General features: G+C 28.2%; 4 protein-coding genes across 4 annotated transcripts in view; 1 reads left to right on the forward strand and 3 right to left on the reverse strand.

Moving 5' to 3' along the window:
* The window catches only part of Invadolysin (leishmanolysin-like peptidase, invadolysin), a 34,544-nt gene extending 23,081 nt beyond the window's left edge, over positions 1 to 11,463 (reverse strand). The window contains exon 1 of the mRNA XM_035088464.1: positions 10,957 to 11,463. Within this exon, the coding sequence (XP_034944355.1) occupies positions 10,957 to 11,109 (153 nt within the window). The 5' untranslated portion in view covers positions 11,110 to 11,463. The remainder of the gene's footprint in view (positions 1 to 10,956) is intronic.
* Positions 11,464 to 11,815: 352 nt separating this feature from the next.
* On the reverse strand, positions 11,816 to 14,505 carry FeCH (ferrochelatase, mitochondrial). The gene is made up of 7 exons (XM_035088516.1): positions 14,284 to 14,505; positions 13,967 to 14,183; positions 13,678 to 13,899; positions 13,515 to 13,616; positions 13,088 to 13,361; positions 12,622 to 12,786; positions 11,816 to 12,356 (listed from the first exon to the last, which is right to left on the reverse strand). The coding sequence occupies exons 1-7, from the start codon at positions 14,324 to 14,326 to the stop codon at positions 12,159 to 12,161; spliced, it is 1,221 nt and encodes a 406-aa protein (XP_034944407.1). The 5' UTR covers positions 14,327 to 14,505; the 3' UTR covers positions 11,816 to 12,158.
* Positions 14,506 to 14,585: 80 nt separating this feature from the next.
* LOC118070091 (EEF1A lysine methyltransferase 2) lies at positions 14,586 to 16,878 on the forward strand. The gene is made up of 4 exons (XM_035088517.1): positions 14,586 to 14,835; positions 15,382 to 15,480; positions 15,567 to 15,988; positions 16,096 to 16,878. The coding sequence occupies exons 1-4, from the start codon at positions 14,780 to 14,782 to the stop codon at positions 16,197 to 16,199; spliced, it is 681 nt and encodes a 226-aa protein (XP_034944408.1). The 5' UTR covers positions 14,586 to 14,779; the 3' UTR covers positions 16,200 to 16,878.
* On the reverse strand, positions 16,533 to 19,859 carry sosie. Its single transcript, XM_035088518.1, has 5 exons — positions 19,385 to 19,859; positions 18,894 to 19,022; positions 18,088 to 18,237; positions 16,874 to 17,005; positions 16,533 to 16,796 (listed from the first exon to the last, which is right to left on the reverse strand). The coding sequence occupies exons 1-5, from the start codon at positions 19,518 to 19,520 to the stop codon at positions 16,720 to 16,722; spliced, it is 624 nt and encodes a 207-aa protein (XP_034944409.1). The 5' UTR covers positions 19,521 to 19,859; the 3' UTR covers positions 16,533 to 16,719.
* Between the last annotated feature and the right edge of the window lie 1,905 nt (positions 19,860 to 21,764).

Raw genomic sequence — 21,764 nt, forward strand, 5'->3', positions numbered from 1 at the left:
TGTTATACTTTGGATAGACTTGTCTGACTTTAGTAGATTCATTACTTGCAAACTTCCGCTTAGCTAAATTCCTATTCGAAGATTGGTATGACTTCTTGTCGTGCTGCAAAACCATGGTTTTTAGCACCTTGTTAGTTCTTCCAACTCCTTTATGTTGTGCAAAGTATGGTGGAGTTGCTACATGTCTTATTCCGAAATACTTCAACAATTTTTGGAATTTCCTGCTAGTAAACTGAGTGCCATTGCTCGTGATGATTGTCTTCGGGCAACCAAATTGATAAATAAGTTCTTTTTTTAGAACTCTACAAATTTCTGAAGCTGTAGCTTGTTTGAGTGAATATATTTCAACCCGCTTCGTGAATTTATCTTGAATTACTAACAATTGAGTGTGTCCATTTAACGATCTAATAAAAGGATTTTGTAATTTGACTGCTATAATTTCCCATGGCTTCGTAGCATTGATAGTTGCCATTATTCCTGACGTCTGCTTCTGAGGGGACTCGTATCGTTGGCGTTTTTTACACAAACGAACGTATCTATTGATGTCGTTCTGCATTCTTGGCCGAACATACTTGTTTGCGATTCTTGAAATCGTTTTTGCCACCCCCAAATGTCCAGAAATCACGGTTTTGTGGTCACCTCTCAATACTTGGAGCCTTTCTGCTAACTTAACTGCTGATTCTTGAACGGTATCTTCATTATCTAGTGGGTCACAATAAGGTCTTTCGTCAATCTCTTCTAATCCTTGTTCTCCGTTCATGCTGGGTATCGGATTCACGATGTTTTCCGTTGGTTCCTTCTGATCTCGAGTTTGTTTTATCCCTTTCTTCTTTTGAATTGTTTTCCAATTCTGTTGACATCCACATTGAGTTGCACGAACATTCGATTTACCACATCTAAAGCAAAAGATTTGTGGCTTATTTTGGCATTGCCAACTCTTATGACCTTGTTGCCCACACTTCCAACAGCATTCTTTACGGTCATACAGGCTATGAACCATATTAATATCCGAACTACGTTTGTTACGTCTTTTATTTTCTTCTTTGCAGTCATTAACACCAGACGACTTGAACCGCTTCTCGTCATCTCTTAACCGCTCATATTCACTGGTCATACTGATGATGTCTGTTATCGTTTTTACATCACATCTTCGAACATATCTTCGATACTCTGGTCTCAAATTCTCATGAATTCTTTCTACTTGTTCCTCGTTGCTTAGAGTTCCTTGTCTACGCATGAGCGTCTGCAGAGCCGTAATAAAATCGCGTGCTGCTTCTCCAGGTTTTTGAACTCTATCCTGGATTTCTAAACTTAATTGAGTTCGATATCGTGAGGGTAAATAAAATTCTTTCAGAGCTTTAGTAAACTCTTCCCAATCTTTCCAATTCTTCTTATTATTTCTGTACCACAACAAGGCTTTGCCCTTCAATAATATTGGCATGCACTGCACAAGATACTTGTCTGCTATATCATAGCTTACTGACAATTCATCAACTCTTTCGATAAATGAGACTACATCTTCGCCTCCAGCGAATGTGACGTTCCATTTCCGGATCTGCTCTTTTATCTTTAGGTCCCTTTCCTCTTTGACTTCTTGCTCTCGCCGTCTACTTGATCGCGGCGTAGAAAGACCAGAGGAAACTATAGATTGTGCTCTTGATATGTGCTCCCTTAATTGTTGCGTCAATAAATCTCTTAGACCGGGTATATCGTCGATATTATTGATCACTGTCGGTATGTTAGGTTTCGCTATTCTATCTTTATTATTTTCTCTGACTGTGTGCCGACCTTCACTTGTATCTCTACTTGTCGGTTCAATGTCAAAATTGTCCTCCATATCTCCCCTATTCCGATCCTCCATGATGGCGTCACACAAAATTTGTCTTAGTTGTGCTACCGGGGCTTTCGATGGCATCTCAATTCCACGAGCTTCTAACTCAGCTCTAACTTGCGGCTTCCCTAACCTCCAGATATTAACTCTTGATGGACCGGCTTCCATTTATAACTCTTTTTAAAGCTCTAAAGCCTATAGCTTATTTGCTTGTTCAAAGATTTCAAGTCCTATGTTCGAGCGCCAATTGTAACACCTAAATTTTCTCAAGGCGAGTCCCCAAGAAAATTCCCGCCCCAATTTAACAATTTATCTAAATTCTATGGCCCAGGATTCTATGGCGGATGCGTTACAAAGTAAATTCTCTAGACACAAATTAAAATCCAATTTCAACTTTATTATATAAACTATTTACAACATATATGTGTTCTATTCTAGATTTCCAATTGTACAGTTTTACAAAGTTAACTTTCACTTAGGTGCCGTTATACTAGAGAGAGAGAGGGTTGCTATCTTAAAATCCAACCCAGAAGTGTCTACCCCGTGGCCTAATCTCTCGTTGGTCGGGCTACAACCCAGACCGGGATACTCGAAGAGCTAACAACTCTTCGAGGGAAGGCTACAACCTTGCCTGAATAATCGACGAGCTTCAACTCGTCGACGAAGAGCTCCAACTCTTCTAGGGGGTATAGGTGCGAGCTACGACTCTTCACCTTCTAACTCTAGAACCCTATCTAAGTGAGGACGAGCTACAACTCGTCCGGGATACTCGAAGAGCTAACAACTCTTCGAGGGAAGGCTACAACCTTGCCTGAATAGCTGACGAGCTACAACTCGTCAGCGAGGAGCTTCGACTCCTACACGGTTCAAGATCGTGAGCTCCAACTCTCGATCGCTAGCTAAAACCAAGAGCACCAACTCTTGGCTGGAAGGCTTCAACCCTCCAATTCCTACTTTCGGAAAGCTTCGACTCTCCGGGGCAACTAAAAGGCTACAACCCTTTAGCCAGAGCTACAACTCTGTATTATACGACGTGAGCTACTACTCTCGTCGGTCTCGTTGGTCTAGTACCTCGGAGACAGGTGAAGTGAAGATCTCCGCAAAATCCAGCTCTTTTATACTGTTTGACTCCGCCCACTTTGCTATCCCCCACCACTATTGTGGTGGGTTGCGTGGGGAAGTCGTCATGGCAACAAGATCATCACAATAACTCTCTCTCTCAGATCTATTACGTTACTTATGACCCTCTCTCTCTACTACATGATTTTAATAGGCTTCGCCGATAATTTAAATTTCGCGCTATTTCTCATGGGTCGATAAAATGATTTTACTGATTATCGATTCATCAGACCAATTAATTTTCTATAATATCGGCCTTAAAAATGTAACTTCGTTACAGATATAAGACCGTAATTAATATTAATACCAAAGTATTTGCGTATGACTTGTTTAATTTAATGAAAGGTAAAGTGTAATGGTAACAGAATTATATCATTTTACACCCTGACCCAATAAATCTGGAATAAAAAATTAATTAATCGTTGAATATTGCGAGCAACTTAACAGACAAAATTCAGTTGTTTTAGTATATTTATTTCTCTATACTGTATTATATTGTTCCAACTTACGTTTATATATGCGAAATCTGACAATGACCCATCAAAAGTTAATGTAATGATGATAAACATTTTTTTAGTAAAGATTATTTGTGAAAAATCGTTTTTTGGATCATTTAAAGCTATAAACTATTCAAATCTTGTATTAGACCAAGCATAGGCTAAGTTTTTTTAAGTCAAAATCTCCTTCAAGGTGAAGAGTACTCGTACAATAAGGCCCACTATGAAAATTATATTAAGTAACCCAGATACTAAGTCATAGAGGGACTTTGAGATGTCTTATATTGATAACCTATGCCTAATTTAGAAATTTTTACTATAAATCTGTTGCAAAATACAACATTTTGAGACTAGAATCATAAAAATTTATTCATTTTGTGGCTTTTTAGAGCCACAAAAAACGAGATGATTGTTAAAGTAAATAATTATATAATTAATTAATAAATAGAATGATGTTAATTTTTTATTATAATCGAAAAAACTTATTGATACAATTAATTTTTCTACATATAAATTTAGCTAGATTTTTTATTGAGAAAATTGGAAAGCAGAGATTGAATATTAGAGTTCATTTATACCATTTAAGATCATCAGTGGAATGAAATCTGGGTTATTATACCAACTAAACACGAACACAAAAACACTTTCAATAATTTTACCTTGAAATATCTCAGTTAAAATTTTTTTCGCGTTATTATTCATTCATTTAATAATTCATTGTGCTAATAAAAAACGTATTATTCATTATTCATTCCTTTCAATTGATTTTTGAACTAATAAATAATTATTAATCTCAAAAAATGGAAAATTGATTGCAAGTATCCTATTTCATTATCATATTTTATTTCAATATTTATTTCATGATTGATAAGTGAATTTTAAAAATGCACTTGATGAAAATTCTTTTCTTTATTCCATGTCTACTATACTCATTTTAAAAAAGTAATAACAACAGTAACAATTAATGTAGGAATGCAATAGAATTATATAGAAAGCTATGACTTAAAGTTTGTTGTGATAATAGACACTTAGATACAGCAATTCGTGGTGCTGCATCAATATTACAAAGAATAACTTCAGTCTCTTTACCGAAGAGAAATGATGTTATTATTTTACACTATCTAAAGACTAAAGACACGAAATTTCTGGAAATCTCTGGTTATTCTTTAATGTTTTTTTTTTTAAAAATGATCCCTTCTTTCAAAGAATTATGTATTAATTTATTATAATAATAAGAATTCATTTTCAATACACAACTCAAGTAGTCATAGTAAGGTAAAAGTACCAACTACGAATCGTTATTCATTATTGTTGATAACTTTTATTGATGAGAAATATTTAAAAAAATATTTTTAAGTAAGTCCTTCTCAAAACTTGACAATGAGCCCATTAACGACCACAAAACTGCCTGTTTCCATACACCGGCCACCCATAGCCCGAATACCGACCAGGACCTTTTTTGAGTTAAATCCTTTACATATCAATTTTGATATCTAAGAGTTCACTATCAATTCACTAATAACAACTAGTCAATTTTCAAGTCAGTCACCAATATTTATCAATTCACAAATAGTGAAAAAATAATCAACTCCCACTGATTCAATAGTCCACTTAAAATTCGTTTGTAGAACACTTAACACTTTTGATTTAAATATGCTTCCGCGAATGTCATAAAACAAATGATAAAATTTTTCTGCTCTACTTCAAGAAAAAGATTTTCAAATTGTTTTTTAAGTAAGGTAAACCGCCCTATTTAACGACCGAAATTTAAACCTTATTTCCTTTCGACGAAAACAACATTGATTTCACCAGGAATAATTATCGGTACATTTAATAATATAGTGAAAGTGAAAACGATGACTATGAGTGGCAACAATTGGAAGCGGCCTGATCGGGACGATATTTGTAATTATGAGAAAGAAAATGTGGTATCAAAAAACTCAGCTCCAGAGATAATTAACAGTAGAGGAATATATGAAGTGCCAGAATTAATACATATTAAACAGAAGTTGTTAAGTGAAACACAATAAGACTTGTATTTCTATTTTTATATTTACCTTAAACTGTAATACTTTATATATATTTTATTTTTTGAACAATTCTATTTTTGTTAAATATTTAAATAAATTATTTTTCTATGCAAAAGGTATTATTAAATTTTCTCTCTAAGAGTGAAGTCCTAAATTTTTAAATAAAAAATATTTGAAAAAACTTCGGGTTTAGATAGGCCGGAATTAGGCGCAGAAGTGTCCGGAATTAGATCGGAGTGAGTTTTCTGTCCGGAATTAGGGATATAAGTTCGTGGTCAATGGCACTAACATCAATTTTTATTTAAAAATAATTAGATATGAATAAAAAATATTTTGATGATTGATTAATAATCGCCAAATATTAAAGTTAATAATAGTACGTTTTATTTTGTAAATTGATAATTTAATATTTTCATATTATTAAAATAAATGTGATGTAGCTTAAGTGTCCGGAATTAAAGCAGTTTACCTTAGTAGGGGATAGGAAAAATTTAGAACATGCATTTTCATTGGTTGAAGAGATAACAAAAAAATGCGCCGAAAAATTTCCCAAGTACAGTCGTGGCTATTCATAGTAACGTAAAATTAAGAAACTAAGGAACGAAATGAAGAAAAAATTGTCTGCAGAAATAAACTTAATCTTTGGAAGACGCGTGGAAATCTAGCTTCATTAAATATATTACATGTAATGTTCATATAGAAAAACGCTTCTAGACATAAGCCGGTCGCTTTACGGCCTACTATAAACATCCGACCGCCCGGATGATCACTGTCTATGTTCAAAAAATACAATTCTTTGTGTCAAGTTTAACAATAAATAGAAGCATTTTTCCTAGGTCGTAAATTGGCATACGGTTTCTTTATGCAATATTAAAAATAAAAAATAGTCTAATTTTAGTATTGTTCTAACAAATATATAATTTTTTAATTTTGTTAAGTAACGTTCGAATTGCCCCTAGACCGATCATTGGTCGTTATAAGGAAAAATCATGATTTTAATGATGCCTATTTCCGACCACAATATTTTATTAATTTTCAACTAAAAAAATTATCAGTTTCGAATAGTAAATTCTTCCTCAATGACTTAATGTCTGTAACAGTAAATGAACCCAAAATATTCATAACATCAAGTATTGATAAATTATATATGAAATTATCGCATTTTCTTTTAGAGGTCCATTTTAAGAATTTCGACGTTTGAATCTGTAGAAACTGGCTTTTGTCAACTTGAGTATTTTTTTTTTAAATATAAAAAAAATAATTATCAGGATTTTTAGGGCAGGAAATGATAATTATATAATTAATATACGTATTTTATATAGAAAAATATATCTATAGACCTTTTTTAATTAGATATTCACGAATAAATTTAATGGTCGGCTTTAGGCACTAGGTCGGCAATAGGACACTTTACCTTAAATATGAAAATAGAAAACTTGAGAAAGTTCATTGAAAAAACTGGATTCATTTGATTTAATTTCTTTTCAGACAAATTTCAATAAGCTACGATCATTATGACCTCTACAACTCTTACACTAGGGTTCATTAGAGATATAGATGCTCTAGAAGGCGGGAGAATTATAATAATTTGAAAGAGAAAGATTCTATTGAAGAAATATTCAAATCTAGGAGAATTTGTAGAGGCTCTATAAGACAAAGAAGAAGTCTAGAAGATATTTTAAACATTTTAGGAAATAAATACTTATGTCTAGAGGAATTCTGAAGATTCTAGCAATCATATATTTAAAAAAACTCCAGATCTGGAGACTTTGCAAATGACATATTTAAATCTATTCCAGATTGTATATAATTTCTCGAGACCTTTTATTTACAATATAATTAAGTATATGATTATTTTTCAAAGTCATAAACAAATAACTAATTATCAGAAATAATAATTAAACAATATGTTATGATTCGAATAATTAAAATTATTTAATAATATAAAATAATAAATAAAATTCAATAGTATAGCAAATTGTATTGTCTTATAGATAATACCAATCTAACTACTATAATTATTTAGATTAGATACTTAAACATTGTCTATCATTGAAATCGACTAAACAAATATGTAATTACATTAGGCATCCACCAGCTAATGAATTATCTACAATGTGTTGGTCAGTCATCATATGTAATTCTAAGCGATCAGAACGTGTTTACATACTATCAATATAATTCTGTTAATTATTTATTTATTTATTTATTTATTTATAATAATAATAGTACTTATTTTATGCTGACAATATACATTATTTAACCATGAAAAAAATAATATGTATGAATCATTATAATTACATGAATTAATTACTTAGAATTGAACTAAAAATGAGCAATACAGTTTATCTATTTATTTCTTGCTTTCTCTAATTAAATGAAACTACAATATTATTTTTTTTACGGAACAAAACAGAAAAAAAAACTCGATTGAAAATTGTAATTTTTAAATGCAAATTAATTCACTTGAGTGACAATATTTTGAGAAAGCACTGAGAAAAAGATAAGAAATTTTGTATTTTCTAGGAAAATGATAAAAAATTTCTTTTGTTGATATGATTGACTAATTTATATAAACTTAAGAGTTTAAATTTAATCAGAGCATGAATTTACACTCAAATCTCAATAAAATTTAAACTAACAAGATTTCTACCAAGATATTATGATTGTACAATCTTATGTTAAACAGAGAGACTAATATAAACTAGAATAAAAAAAAAGGTAGAGAAAGGAAAGTACGAAAAATAGACAGAGTAAGAGAGATAGGTCGTCACATTCCCACGAGGTAAATCGTAATTCTCATATCATGTCTCGATGTACTCCGAATCATGGGATACTATTGTTCTTATCGGAATGTTTCATTATAAATAAGTATTTTTATTTTAACAAACGACCTTGATAAAGTAAAAATAAACATAGATATTCCTAAATATTCTTCTTTTTTTTAATTACTAAATTTTTATTTTTGGAACAAAAAAAATCTAATTAACCATCTCCTGGACAAATAAACCTCAGACATTAATTTTTTGTTTATTCCTAGAATCTTTTAAAAAACATTTTCCCCCGTTTTTTCTGTTGCTTTTTGATAAAAAAATATTATGCTTGAACTTTGATATATCTTTTTGATTTAATTTTATTTAATTTCATTTTAACTTGAAGGTTATACTTTTAGCGAAATAATTTCTATATTACAGTAAAGGAGATATAAACGCGTAAAAAAAAATTGAGAAATAATAATAACTGAGGAAACAATGAAAAGAGAATAGAAAAAAAAAATGATGAAATTTTTTTTATAGGCCAGTGAGTAATAAAAGTTACTAAATAGTGATAGGAAGTTGAGAGGAAATGCAATATATAAAATAAAAAAAAAGAAGACAATACAATCAATCTCATCATTGCATGTCGAGAAATATGAAACAGAGTGCAAACAATGTCCCTTCTTCCTACTTATAATGCTCTTTCTCTCTCTCCCCATACTTATCGTTAGTTGTAGTACATATTAAGTCAATAATAAATACGTAACTACAAAACGGAAGTTGATACTGATTAATTTGTTAATATCAATAACTAAAGTTTGTAATGTATTACTATTATTTATTCTTAATAAAAGAATTTGTATAAAATTAAAAGAAAATTAAAAATAAACAAACGAAAAGAATATTGAAAAACAATTAAACTTCGATGAATTCGAATAAATTTTTTTTTATTTTTTATAAAAAAATTCAATAATTAGAAAATATAATGGAGCTAACTAAATTACCAATTTCAAATACAGTTTCTAATTGATATTTTAATTATAAAAATACTACAAAAAATTGTAAGACACAAAACGAACTTTGCTGACTCTCAACGTATTTTTCTATTATCTTTTATAGTAAATAAATTTAATTAAATAATTACATTATATAACTAACTAAATTCCCAGTTTGAAATTCTACTTGACGATTTTATAGCTTACAAAAGATCCAATCGAATCTATGAGACATTTCTATATTTTTATAACGAAAACAATTTTAAAAAAACTTTCAAACGTAATTGTAATAAAAAAAATCGTAGGATTTAAAACAAAAAAAAAGTTGTCAACTAAATTTTCGATGCCACACACACACCAATTAATGCATTTTATGATAAAAAAATCAATATAAAAAAATTATCAATTATTCCGGTATTTCACTTTTAAACTTCAACATCACCTCATTTTCATCAAGACTACCATGAATAAACATTGCCAATGATAAAAAAAATTTTGTATGCTCACGATAATACCGAAAAGATGAAATCAATTGTTATAAGCACGTGATTTCAATGATGATATCGTCACCACACGTGCAAGGGTTACAAAAAAATAGTATCTTCCAAGGCACGCTTCTTACTTTCACTGCTACGTCGCCTCGCGACAACTCGACACTTTATCTATTTATTATCCTTTAGAAATTCACTAGAAAGTCCTTTAAATAATTCACAACCTTATACTTAACACATAACCCGACATATTCTAGAATACATAGTAAAACATAAAAAAATTTGTTTTGCCAACTCTTTTACATGAATGTATTTATTTTAGCTCATGTATCTTTTCGATTTATCAATTATTCACGCGACTATCGTCTTTCCAATAAGAGGGACAAGGGCAATAGTGAAGGAATGAAGATAAAAAAATTTAATAAATTAACTGTCAATAAGTATTCACCAAGGAAAAAAGGTATTCTAAGAAATAACTTTAATAAAAGATCTTTTTTTTTTGCATAAGAATCGATGAAGTGATCCATTTAACAATAAAATTATGAGCAGGTTTTTAAAAAGTTGCTGGTTTCTGATAAATTTCTTACACTACATGAGAAAAAACGTGACATAATTTTATTTAAAGATATTTCAAATATCAGTTTAATGTATCTTTACAGAAGATCCTGACCAATAAGTTTTAGTGCGATTTACGGTTGAGTAACTTTTAGGCTGACTTGCTTTTAACTATGATGGATTAAATAAAATAAACCCTTCTATAACTTATTTTGAGACACGAAAAATATTTAAATAACTTTTTAAAAGTTAAAAACTATTTTGTCTTAATAATTATCTTGTTTATGATATTTATAATTATTTATTTGTATAACAAATTAATTTAAAATTCCTGCTCCAATTTTATCTTTGTATCTTTTTAAAACATTTTTTTTTCATGTAAATCACAAGAAGATTATTATAATAGATTAATTACAAAAATACAGATATTTTTAAAAACCAAATCACACTAAATTTTATTAGAAAATTTATTCAATTAATCATGACGGAAAATATTCGAATATCATTTGAAAGTGATTAATAAACAAACTGAAGCTTTTCTTTATTGCCGACTTCGTTTAAAGTGGCGGGATGTTAATAAAAATGTAAATAACATTGTAGGTTAGAATATAGATAAAATAGTTTGTCCTTTCCATGCATGCATATAATTGATAAGAATTAATAAATTAAAATAAAAACTCACCTCATGTGGCTTCGGATGTTGATGGTTACATTGCCGATGTTCTAACATGCCATTAACAATAACAACACTATAGATAATAATAATTAAATATGAAAACACAGCACAAAATCCTACAGTACCGCATTGCATTTTCAACCTTCCACGGCACAACATATCACAGGCTCACCTACACTCTACGATATCATGACACTCTCTGGAATACTTGAATGCTTTTCATCGTTTTATCAACTACTTGACAATGTAATAGTTCTATTACTTCCCACTAAATCATTTGTGGCACCACAGAATAACGCACATGTCGACAATGTCAACATGATTCCGTTCTTTAATCTTACGATTTTTTTCGTATTTTATTTTTATTATAGACTGACAAAATATTTCAAAGCACTTGAAAGTTTATTATTTATATTAAAAACATTTAATTAGATTTTAATTTCGTTCATTAATACTGTGTAAATGTAAAAAAATCGTAATTACTTAGAACAAAATGACTTTGACGCGAATATTGACGCCATCTTGTGAACCGTCAACCACTATCCCCACTTCGTACCAATTTTGTTATTAGTCACAGAAAATTTCGAAAGATAGCATTACTTTAACTTTCCAGCGAGAATTATTTTTAAATCATTTACTGTAAAATATTGTTAAAAAAAACTTAACATTAAAACGATATTTTATCAGTAGTACTGTTAAGTAATAATTATTTTATAATAAGTAATAAATATATTTATATTTCAATGAAAAAATGAAATAAACAATAAATTGAATGATGACAACATATTTATAAAATTTTAAAAAATAACTTAACAATTACTCTTAAAGAATGTTTTATCTTTAATTTTATTAATAAAAAATTTGGTACTAAAAAAATAAGTTTAAAGATTGTTATTGAAGTAATTGATCATATTATACTGCAGACATTTCAATCACAACTTCAATTAAAAGTGGTCAAGTTTAACTTTTCCACTCTTTTAATAGTAATGTACTACACTACGTTAAATAACATAATATAACGTATTTTTTCAAAACTTACAATTTCTTCAACCAATATTTTGAAACCTCTCTTTCAATCATAATTCAAGTTTTTAATAACCTAGCTTACAATAAAATTGAAACCTTGAAAATATTTTTCAATTTTATTCTAATGAAATTTATTATAAAAATATTGTTTCGATTATTTTATAATAAATGTTGATTTATTATTAGAACTTACAATGTTGTGAATACCATTGTTTACTCAATTCACAATTTTTATTAACACAGTGAGGACAGCGCGTCATAAATTTAGGAGTAATTGGTTCATTAGATCGTAGATGATTAGAAACAATATCTGTTAAAGCATCGATAAAAATAGGATGATCATTTGGTGCAGCTGCTCGACGTATTTTTTCAATTCCCAACTAAAAAAAATGTAATATCAACACTCTATATCTATTTTGACGTACCTATGCTAAAACAAAACATAATCTACATATTTTAGGAGAAATACATAAATTATGCAAAAAAAAATTTTTTTAGATTGCGTATAATAAAATTTACACCTTTGTATCCACACAGATGAATAAAATTTACAAGTAGGTCGTCTCGCTCCAATTTCTTGTATTCATACTTAGTACTCATCAAAAAAAAAAATCTATTTGCTGCTAATTAAATAAGAATAATTACCTCTTTAGCTAAATCTTCACAATATTCAATATCCATTTCATGTAGCGTTTCAATATGTTCATTAACAAAAGCTATTGGTACTAGAATAAAGTACTTTTTCCCTTGTTTAACATATCCTTTTAAGGCATCATCGGTGAATGGACCAAGCCATGGTAAAGGACCGACCTAAAATATTTTCAAAAATTTGATTAGAATGTTTCTATTGAGTTCATTAACTAAATTGCTAAAACTATTTATACCAAATAATATATTTCAATAAACTATAAACAATGCATTTGAGTATACAATTCAATAAATATTTTTCATAGTGTTTTTTTCTAACTTTTTTTTCAAATGTCTAAACTCAATTGAATTACAAATAAATGAATAAAAATTAAAAAGAATAAAATGAATTGATTATTTGAAAATATTCATTACATTCTTTTCCAATCCACTAATAATTAATAGTAACAAGTGAATGATTTACTTTTGATTGCCAAACAAGATGATAAGGATTACAATACTTTAATTCTTGCATAACTAGATGAACCGTTGCAGCTACTTCACTTGGATAAGGATCTCCACGGTTCAAAGCTTTCAATGGTATCGAATGTGCTGAGAATAAAATAGTAACTTGACTTCTTATCTGTTCCGGAAAATGCTTCAACTCTTCTTTAATCCGTTCTGCAAATGTTTTTGCCAAGAGTGGGTGTGTTGGCCATCGATCGATAATACTTAGCTTCATATTTTCCGGTAATCCTCTGTAAATAAATTTTTTTTTCAAATAAGAAAAAAAGAAAAGTATATTTATCTTTTAAATTGTATGAATAATTTGTTTCAAATGAATATAAAACTAATAAACTCCATAATTTTAGAATAAACAATAATTATTTATTTTATTTTTAATGACTTACTTTGTTTTGTAATAATTATAAATCGCATTAAAACTTGATCCTGATGTAGCACAGCTGTATTGTGGATATTGAGAAAATATCACAGTATGTTTCACACCATCTCTAGATGATTAAAAAATAATAAATAAAACCTGTCGAGTATTAAACACTAATTGCTTCTTACTCAGCTATTTTCTGAAGTGCTACATCTGTTAAAGGATCAGCATATCTAAATGCTACGTAATATTTATGAGGCGCAGTCTGTGGAGAAATCTTGTCCAATTGTTTACACATCAATTCTCCTTGTAGATTAGTCCATTTTAGGATTGGAGAACCACCTCCTATCTCTTCATACTTTTTCTTTACATCTGGAGTTCTTCTTTGAGCAATCCATGGTCCAAGTTTGCTATCAAGAATATTTATTTTTCATTAATAATATTTATTATTCAATAACATAAAAATTGGAGTAATACCTTTGAATTGGAAGTTGAATCATATCTCTATCTGTCATAATTCTCAATAAATATTCACCAACTTGATCTGTATTTGTTGGTCCACCCATATTCATCATCAATATACCAGTTTTGGGTTTTTTATTATTCTTAACCTCCTCCTCTAGCTTTTGTTTCACTGCTGTTGATGCATTTCTAATGATATTCTTCAACGTCAAGGGCTTTATATTTTGCTTATCTTTTTAAATTATTAAATTTATTATTAAATCGTTAAACAAGAAATACCAAAATAAAATATAATTGTGATTGATGTCAAGATAAATATGTATTTAACTTACTTAATATTGAAACAGTAAGTTGTTGAAATTTTTGAACATTCATTTTGCTACTTTAAATTGTTTAATAACTTGTGTAATGGTAAATTTATTATTTTTTATGTTTTAATAATACTTAATAATTAATGAATAATTGGAATATCAATTAATTACTCAAAATTACTCAGCAGAATGACAAAACAATATTTTTTTAATAGATTTACCGCAAAATAATACGGCGAACTGTTTCCGGAAAAGTCAGCTGATTAACAGTGCCGGCTACAGTAACGCCCTCTTCGTCAAACATGAAGATTAACCTTAGTTCTATCTTTTTTTAAAAGACAATTACATAAACTTAGTTTATGTTGTTAGTTAAATCCCAACTGTGAGTGATTTAAATTTTTAGTTACTTCGGCTTAAATCACATTACGTGTAAATAATAAATAAACCGGGGTTTTTCATAACCTTAGTTAAGAAGTAACACCCAAACACATGCGTTAATACCTGGGAAATATAAAAAATGAGCGAAGAACTAAGTGGAGAATTAAATTCTTCGGAATTAGGAACTTATGATTAGTAAGTAAACATAAAATTTTGATTAAATTGTTAGGTTATACATTATTTGGTGTAAATTTTATTTATTTTTTTATCCAAACAAATTTTTTATCTCCCTAAATGTTCAAGTATTCATTTATTTATTTACCAACAATCCCTAGTAGCCATCATTTCTGATGAAAATCTTACGCTTGTCTGCTTCAGATAAACGGCAGATTCATACGTAAATAACGAATTTGGGTTAATATACGTAAGTCTGTCGTTAATCTGACGTTGATTTGGTTACTAGAGACAGTAAAAAAATAATACTTGTCTGAAAATGTTTTGTCGAAGAAACAATAAAGTTCATTTGATGCTTCTTTATTATTAAAATCTAATCGATGTTGCTATATTTAGTTGGTTGGTTGTGCATATAATATTATACGATTAAGTTAAATTTTCAGTAAATCTTATAATTCAAAAATACTCAAAAATCCCAATTATTTATTCTAACCAAAAGTGACCATTATGTTTTATAGAAAGATTCGAAAAAATGTCTGACATAGACTAATTAACTATTTTTGACAGCTGGGAAAATATTTACAATGACGAAATAAACAATTTTCAAGAATACGGAGACATTGGCGAAGTTTGGTTTGGAAAAAAGAATGCAGAAAATTTAATCAAGTAATTAATTAACTTCCAATTCTTATTAATTCAAGTAAATATTCATAACAATGATCATAAATTAATTAATGAACATAAATTATTAGATGCATAGAAGAATTAAACATTGAAAAAACTGACAAGATAATTGACTTAGGATGTGGCAATGGCTGGACACTAGTCCAATTACTGAAGAGAGGATTCAAGAATCTCTATGGAGTTGATTATTCTCCAAAAGCTATCAAATTAGCACGAGCTATTTTGAATGACAATCAAATTGATGAAGGCAACATAAAACTTATCGTCGGTGATATTTTGAACGTGGAAGACAGTGGAATTGAGAATGAACGTTTCACGTTAATTCATGACAAGGGAACTTATGATGCAATTAGTTTAAATCCTGACAATCATCAAGAACAGAGGAAAAAGTATATCAACAATGTGACTCGAATTCTGAAAGATACTGGATTTTTTGTCATTTCTTCGTGCAATTGGACTAAGGATGAACTGCAGGAGCACTTTAAAAATGGTAATAACCATGAATTGGAATGTTTTTGTTGAATAATTATTAATTAATGGCGATGAAATACTTACTAAATGGGCTCAAAAATCGTGATGATAAATTTTTTTTTTTAGATTTTAAGGTGGAACGGAGCTTGGAGACACCAAAAATGAGTTTCGGAGGGAAGGTTGGACAGTCGGTAACCAATATGATACTGAGAAAAAAAAAGAATAAATAAAATCAATGATTTGATGTAATATAAACAATATTAAAATGAAAAAAGTATAATTAATTAATAATACTTTTTTAAGGATAAATAAAAAAAATTTACTTTAATAAAATATCAAATACAGGAAGAATTTTTATTGATTTTATTTTTTTTTCGTGCATCAAAAGAAAGTACAAGTGAATCTTTGAATATTTCACTCTATATGATCGAATAATGTAAGATCGGTAAACCTTATAAATAAAATCAATATGTAAAGAATATTATTATTAATTGACATAATTAATTAGTTGATACAATACATAAAAATTACAATTAAATATAAATTGTATACAAAATTTATTCGATCTACTTTACTAATGAATTTTCTATTTTCTTATTTGTTATGCTGAAGTGATTAATTGAACGATGAATCCAATTGTTGTAGAATTTTAAAAAGCATTAAGAATTTTTTAGAAGATATTGAAGAATTTTTTACTCTTTTCACAGTCTTTCTCTTGTTTTTCATATTATCAACTATCCTTTACTTGATTTAATTCATGCTAGTGGCCAACAGCATTGTGAAGATTATGAGAATAATTGACGAAGAATTAAATATCGATTGCGATCCTTAATAATAAAAAAACAATTTATTAATGAAAATGTTTAAAACAATTGATGATAACAATAAAGTACCATTTTTTTACCATTGCATCTATTGTTTTCTTCATAATAGCCTTCCATACATTGACATTTTTTTCCATGAGATGTATTATTGCCGAAAATACATTCAGCTCCTTCATCACACTCTTCATGATTATCACAAGGTGCTCCTACCGCTAAAGGAATTCATTCTTCTAATTAGTATTTGTTAATGGACTTAATGAATTGATCATAAATTAATTAAATGGATTTTCATTGAAAAAACTTCTTTAATTTAATTTTTACTTGCTTATAGTTATTATCAGATTGTTTTAATAACATTCATTACTATTGACAAGTAATCGTTATACAAATAACCTTTATTTTCATTTTACAGCTAAACCGAAAAGAATAAAGTCAAAAGATTTTTTTAAAGTAAAATTAACAGCTTAAATTTTTGTTCAAAATAATAAATAAATTATTTTTTATCTTTACCGTCATTTTACTGATAAACTACCAAAAATGAGGAATAAAATCGAAGAATTTTTTTTTTATAAAATTAAAAAATTTTCAATTTCTGTCTAAAGCTTATTTTTATATCTCTCATAGATGACGATATAATTAGAAAAAACTGAAATTTTTAATCATTTTACCTCTTATCTGTAATGAGGAACTCTTTTTTGTTGTTACTAGTTATTTTTTAATTCAATTCTTGATTTAAACTAATAAATATCAGTACTCAGCAATAGTTTGAGTGAAAATAATGAAAAGATTTTGCTAGCTTATCGTTTTTTTTAAATTTTTTGATTCTGCATAAAAAATGGCTGGACTGATTTTGCTAAAAACTTAATAAGTTTTGAGTTGTGTATTTGTGCGTTGAATACAATTGATTCCACATCAATATCATTTTTTGTTTTTGAGATAATCGAGACAAAAAATAATTCCGAACGTACATACGAACATACACACACAGACGTTTATTTGAAAACTGTTGTATTCAACTATGGGGACCTTGAAATGTGAAGATATGTCAAAATTTGAGATTCACCCAATCGGACCTGTTAGTATAACTCCTCACTGGGACGTTAATAAAATCTTTATTTCACTAGAATTAAAATTAAAATAGCTCCATTAAACTTCCATAATATTTAATGCATTTCATTATAATTCCTCAAAAATGAAGCAAGTAGAAATTAAATTAAAGAAGACTATTCTAATTCATTTAAATATAAATTCATTATTAATCTATAAACTTGATTTAAAATCATTTATAAATTACCTTTATATTTATTATTACAATGGCCGTTAATTGGAGTAGAATAATCGCCACAAAGACATCGTTTTTTACCATCATGTGGATCTGATAGACATGTGGCGTTTTGTATTACAACGCAATCTTCATTAACTTTACAATCTCGTCCTTTACCCACTAGAAATCAGGGATTTTAGCATGTTCAATATGACTTCAATAATAAAATAATAATTAACTTATTAATAATAAATAATAATTACATAAATTGATGAATATAAATAATTATTAACCTAAGAAATAAATAGCAGTGTTAGTTTAAAAACAATAATAAGGATTGAAGTAAAATAAAAACTTTAACTTTACAAACTTTTAAAAAGCGGTAATTTTTTTTTACTTTTTCCACTGTGACCTTCATTATCATAATCATATGATTTTTTACTTCATGTTAACCCAAGAAAGTAAGTCAGCTTACTTGAACTATCGTTATCTTGAATTCTCACACTCACGTTGACCCAATCACGCAAAGCATAAGAAAGTAATTATGAAAATAATATTTGTACAAACAAAATAAATGTGAAATAATCATTCTCTTGACATTTTAGTTTTCAATATCATCTACTAAATTATTGAGTACCCTTTTGTGCAAATGATTGATACTTGATGATATCTACTCAATAACATCAATACCTTCAGAAAGCTTATAATTATTTACAGTTTTCTATCTTCAAAAAATCTATAATTCTTGATTTTTTCAAGTTTAGTCAATTTTAATAATATTTTTTAGATTTTAAAATAAAAAAAAGTACATTGATTTGTGCAAGTAAATTAATTACAACTGCCATGTCCTGAATGAGAAGTCTTCATGCCAGGTCTGCCACCACTAGCTCTTCCCATACTAGTTAAACGAGCTATTTCAAATGTTACTGATGGTCTACTGATGGCTGTTACCACCTCCACCATAACTAAAATAAAAATATTCTATTTCTACTCTAAACATCAACTACAAATATACAAACTACCAATCAAAAAAAAAATTACATCAACAACAATTATTTATTGCACATTACTTTAATCATTCAGTGCATTAATAAAGTATGTTTAAAAAATTCATTAAGCTTAATTCTTGCCTTCAGGCATCCCCAAGATGTTTTCGTTAAATATTTTTATTAAGTTAATTAGATTATCTAACAGACATAATTACATAATTGCAGTGATAAAACACAGTAAGCAGATGTGCATCAACTAAAACAAAAATTTAGTGAAGAAAAAAGTTATTAATTGATGAATTAAAATTGGAGATTTAAAAGAGAAATAATTGATCTACCTGGAGTTGATGGTGAGGGTGGATTTTGATTTTGTGTATTAGTTTTCCCAAAAGTCGTTAGAGCACTAGTAAAACTGATTGAATAAATAATCAAAATCACTAGAACTAAGTTTGACAATGATAGAAAATTCTTCATTGCTATTTATCTTTGTTTAAAAAAAATCAATTATTTAAATACTTTTTAATTATTTCAAACTAAAATACCACTTTTTTCAAGTTCACTAATATTTTTTTTACTAGTGATTTATTTCTTCTTTATTTCTCAAATCTTTTTTTTTTTGTCAAGTTATGTTGTTAGTTGATGCTAACTTTTTTTGAAAGATTAGATTGCGTCAAATAAGAGGTTTAAAAAGAACTGTAAAACAGAAAAGTACGACAAGTCCTTTTATGTGCTCGTATCAACCCCTCCCCCAACTTGGTAGTGTTTTTTAGCGTTGCCACTGGCGCAAACTCTAGGATAATACGAATGACTGAAAATCACAACTTTCGTACTATATTGTTCTTCTACTTGTTTGAATAATACACCAGATGAGCATTTGATAAGCTAAAGGTTAATGGGATTCACTAGAGTTTTTATTGACTACTAAAATTCTTTAACTTATGGACAAAAAAATTCCTTAAGTGGTTTTTTTATATTCAATTACCCTTTTAATAGGTATTGATTATAAAAAATATCATCATACAAAAAACAATAATAAAAAAATGAAACGATAATAACAATATGCCTTTTTTTTTTACTTTTTCACAATTTTTTCTAAATATTTATATCATATTAACTTCTTTCCTGCTCCTGCGAGTAATTAATCAATTCAATTCATCTTGAATGTCAGTTTAAACCATTCATTACATATAAATGAAATATTGAATTTCTACTGAAAATTTATATTCACTTCTTCCAGACTTTTTTTTACTATTCCAAATTATTTTCAAATTCAATGATTTGTTTTTAAGAAATAATTTTTAGAATAAGTGATAATCAAACTACAAAAACTTATAAATATAATAACAATCGTCAAGATCAAAACGGAGGATTACACAGCAAGGACTGGCGAGGTATTAAGGCTGGGCCTTACCTCGGTTTTCCTTTAATTCTATAGAGTAGGAAAATTACCAATCAATCAGTTTATTTCAAATTATATCCTCTGATTTTAGTATCAAAATAAAGTTTATTTTATACAAAATATCTCTAATGGACATTTGATTTTATTTAGTTATATTTCAATGAAATTGAGTTTGAGGAAAAATTGTCATCGAATTATCACTAGATTTTTTGTTTTATGATCATCAAGAGAAAATAATTGATTATTTATCTTTTACTCAATTTTTACTAGAAAAATTATTTTTTTCTATTTTTGCCACTTTTTATATTATATAAATATATTTATTTTACACAATGAAACATAATCATTAAAATGTATTTAGTTATTTTATTTTTCTGATACTTTTTTCTGCCATTAATAGAGCTAATGTTTTAACTTTATCCTAATTAATCAATCAGTTCAAAAGACCGAAAAAAAATATTTACTAAATATATTGAATTCTAATCAATTAATATTTCTGTGTTTTATTGAATCATTGAAATATTAAAAATAATAATAATTAAAATTTTTTTTTAAATTATCAAAATATATAATTAATTTAGCAAAAAAGTAATGAAATTTTTTACGCATAATAAGTCAAACAATGTGTCTAAGTAGCAATTACATAAATGTAGATCAAACTTAATCATGGTTAAAAAGAATAAAAAAAGGGTTAGTGCGGAAAAAAAATTCTTTCACGATAAGAATAAAGGAAATCATGATAATAAACACGCAAGTCGTTAGGGTAAGGATTAATGTATGATATACATACGGTAATGTCAGAAGAAAGTATGTAAGATATGATCGTAGTTTCATATATGATGACGTTTCAGGTGTAACGTTTTAAGACGTTAAGGAATGACGTCATTTCAAGAGGTCAAGGTGTTGATGAAAGAATCAATGTTTCCCTGCAACAAGATTTCATTAGCCTCCATGGTATACTATAACAGGTTATCACTGATATGTAAAAATATTTATATTTAGAGAAATTTCTAGTAATTAGTCACATGAAACTAGAAGTAATAGTCAAGAAAATTGCCTTTTATAATCGCTAAGGCTTACACGTGGTTCAAAAAAAATCTATTCCTTCAAGGTAAAAAACTTTGATATTTTTTTGTTTTTTTGAAGAATCTTTATGGTGTAGGTCAAACTAAAAGTGTTCAAGCCATCCTTTGCCTTCCGAAACTTGAAGGGATTTTCTTCAATGATGAAATTTTGTAAAAAAAACCAGTCCACACATTGGATTAGAACAATTTAAAAGTAAAACTTTTCAAACTTAAAGCTTCCACATTTTCTCATTT

The sequence above is a fragment of the Chelonus insularis genome, unplaced genomic scaffold (assembly GCF_013357705.1).
Source record: "Chelonus insularis isolate UGA/USDA-ARS -01 unplaced genomic scaffold, ASM1335770v1 contig_50_pilon, whole genome shotgun sequence".
NCBI classification, from domain to species: Eukaryota; Metazoa; Arthropoda; class Insecta; order Hymenoptera; family Braconidae; genus Chelonus; species Chelonus insularis.